Source organism: Watersipora subatra, chromosome 5 (genome assembly GCF_963576615.1).
Source record: "Watersipora subatra chromosome 5, tzWatSuba1.1, whole genome shotgun sequence".
Lineage (NCBI taxonomy): Eukaryota > Metazoa > Bryozoa > Gymnolaemata > Cheilostomatida > Watersiporidae > Watersipora > Watersipora subatra.
Genome location: NC_088712.1, coordinates 17646066 through 17648529, shown reverse-complemented (window position 1 = coordinate 17648529; position 2464 = coordinate 17646066). Strand labels below are relative to the sequence as shown.

The 2464-nt window shown below is 33.4% G+C and overlaps 1 protein-coding gene across 1 annotated transcript; it reads right to left on the bottom strand.

Moving 5' to 3' along the window:
• Positions 1-1177: 1177 nt before the first annotated feature.
• On the bottom strand, positions 1178-1579 carry LOC137397155 (octapeptide-repeat protein T2-like). The gene has a single exon (XM_068083444.1). The coding sequence runs from the start codon at positions 1577-1579 to the stop codon at positions 1178-1180; it is 402 nt and encodes a 133-aa protein (XP_067939545.1).
• Between the last annotated feature and the right edge of the window lie 885 nt (positions 1580-2464).

Genomic DNA, 2464 nt, shown 5'->3' with positions numbered 1-2464 from the left:
TATTGCTGTGTTTACCCAAACATGACCCCAGATTATTAAGGCCAACTGTAGCAATTGAATACTCTGTTTTGCTACTATACCATACCGCATAAAGCATTTATAAAATTGGACGAATTATTCGCGTTGGTTTTCTTGTCAAAACTTTTTCGTTAAACATTTTTGAACTTCCTAATTTATAACAAACTAAAAAATGTTCTGAGTATCTTTCAAGTTAAACGCATGAACATTAACATTATTTTTTTATTTTTGTTTGTTTATTGCTCGATTGACTGAGTTGATTTGTATAAACAAATATATCTCATTTTCAACAGGATACTAACTAACCATCAAAATGACCTTTGCATGTTTATACATTATGCGGTTTCTGTAAACAAAATTTAAGAGTTTTGTATCACTATTTATCTAAATTAATATTTTTTCATGAACACCTGTAAAAAGACACGATGCTTGGCAGTAATCAGGCAAATTACTGCTGCACAAATTTTATAGAAGTATTTTCATTACGCCGTCAGTGATCGAATATCAATGGATATAACCGGTTTTGCTTTTGTGTTGCTCAGTGGATTTTATATAACGTTGGACACCTTTAGCCTAAGGATATTCTCAATACCTCTAACCATAAAATGAGTTGTTATGAAGTTATACAAGCTCTAATTAGCCATTTCTTCAAATTGCACTGAGTAAACAAAAACAGCTTGTTTTTATATTCCTACTTATAATTTTAAGGTTTAAAAGAGCATTATCGAATCTTCCAATCAAAACTGAAATTAAGATAACACTATATTATTGCTGTATTAACACATGTAAAACATTGCCACATATTTCTGTTAGTCAGCGTTACTATAATAGAGCACATCTAAAAATCTTCAATAAAATACGTAAATTTTTTTGTGAAAAAATTTCATGAAATCTTTGTAAAAAAAAAATAAAATGGTTGAAAAATAAAAAAATGTATTTGTCAGAGTTTGGAAAATTTTGCTATTTTTACTGCCTGACTATCTAAAATTAATTAATGAATACAAGTTGATACTGTTAGGCTTCTTTCTCTTTCTTTCTCTTTTTTCCTCTCTTTTTCTCTCCCTCTCTCTTCCTCTTTCTCCCTCTTTTTCCCTCTCTCTTTCTCATTCTCTCCCTTTCTCTCTGTCTCTCTATGTCTCTACCTTTCCCTCCCTCTCCCTCACTCTCTCTTCCTTTCTCTTCCTCTCTCTCCCTTTCTCCCTCTCTCTCTCTCCCTTTCTCTCTCTCTCTCTCTCTCTCTCTCTCTCTCTCTCTCTCTCTCTCTCTCTCCCTTTACCCCTCTCTCTCTCAATCTCTCCTTTTCACCTCTCCCTCTCTCTTTTGCTGCTTCTTCTTCTTCTTCTCTCTCTTTTCCCCCCTCTCTCCCTCTCGCCTTCTCCTTCTCTCTCTCCTTTTTCTTCTTCTCTCCCTCTCCCTCTCTCTTTCTCCTTCTCTCCCTCTCTTTTAAGTTCTCCTTTTCTCCTTTTCTTTTCTCCCCCTTTTTCCTTTGCTGCTTCACGTTTTCTTCACGTTTTGCTGCTTCATGGAGTAATTTATATCTTTTAGTCACAAAATTGATCATAAACAGGATGGTGGCTAAGCTGTTGTTATTGACACTGTGTTTCTCAAGTCTCTAGAAAATGCAATTTTGGTGTGGGTTTGTATTCCTTTTATTGAATCGAATTAGTGGAAAGGGTCCAACCTCAAACGTAATATTTTCCCTTCCACACAAATTGGAACTTCAATCAGTAAAAATATTTTTCAAACTTGACCAGTCATTTATTGCCTGTAGAGATATTTTAGGCAATTTGCTGCAAACTTGCAAATCTATAATATTGCTCATGGACAGGAAAATCGAATCTTACCTTTAACACTTTTGTCAGTCACATTTTTGCCTCTTGGGTTCTTTAAGGGCTAGAAGTATAAAAACTGTAATAATTAGGGCTACAATTGCTTTATTCAGTTGCAAATACAAGTTTTTTTTTAGTAATTTTAGAAATGTTGAACTGTTAATTTGGTTGCAACTTAACTGCAGGCTAACATACAAAATGTTTAGATAGCTAGATCTATTCTGCTTTACAGCTTCCAGCTGTTTTAATTATCCCTTTGGACTCTGGCTGTTTTTGTCAATGTGTTAGTCACCCTGGGCAATCTGTCCAACGATTCAAAGTTTTCAAACTTATATTAAACATACATGTATTTAAACTTACTCATAATACGACGATTTCTGGTAAAACACTAGTAAAAAGGCTGGTCAACCCACAGAAAACGTCATAAAATGGAAAAACTAGTACTTCCTTTTTATTCAGGGTGTAACTATGAAAGTTCGTAATATTTTGCAAAACTTGTAAAAAAACATTTACAGTAGCAGCATATCCATTTAAAAAATTTTCAGCATCATATCATGACACAAAATATACTGGGAAACTATAATTAATATCATAATATTCTTTATTTGCATCAAAAT

Bases quoted from the DNA above. Each gene is read 5' to 3' on its own strand.
- LOC137397155 (XM_068083444.1), bottom strand. From the start codon at position 1,579: ATGATCAATTTTGTGACTAAAAGATATAAATTACTCCATGAAGCAGCA.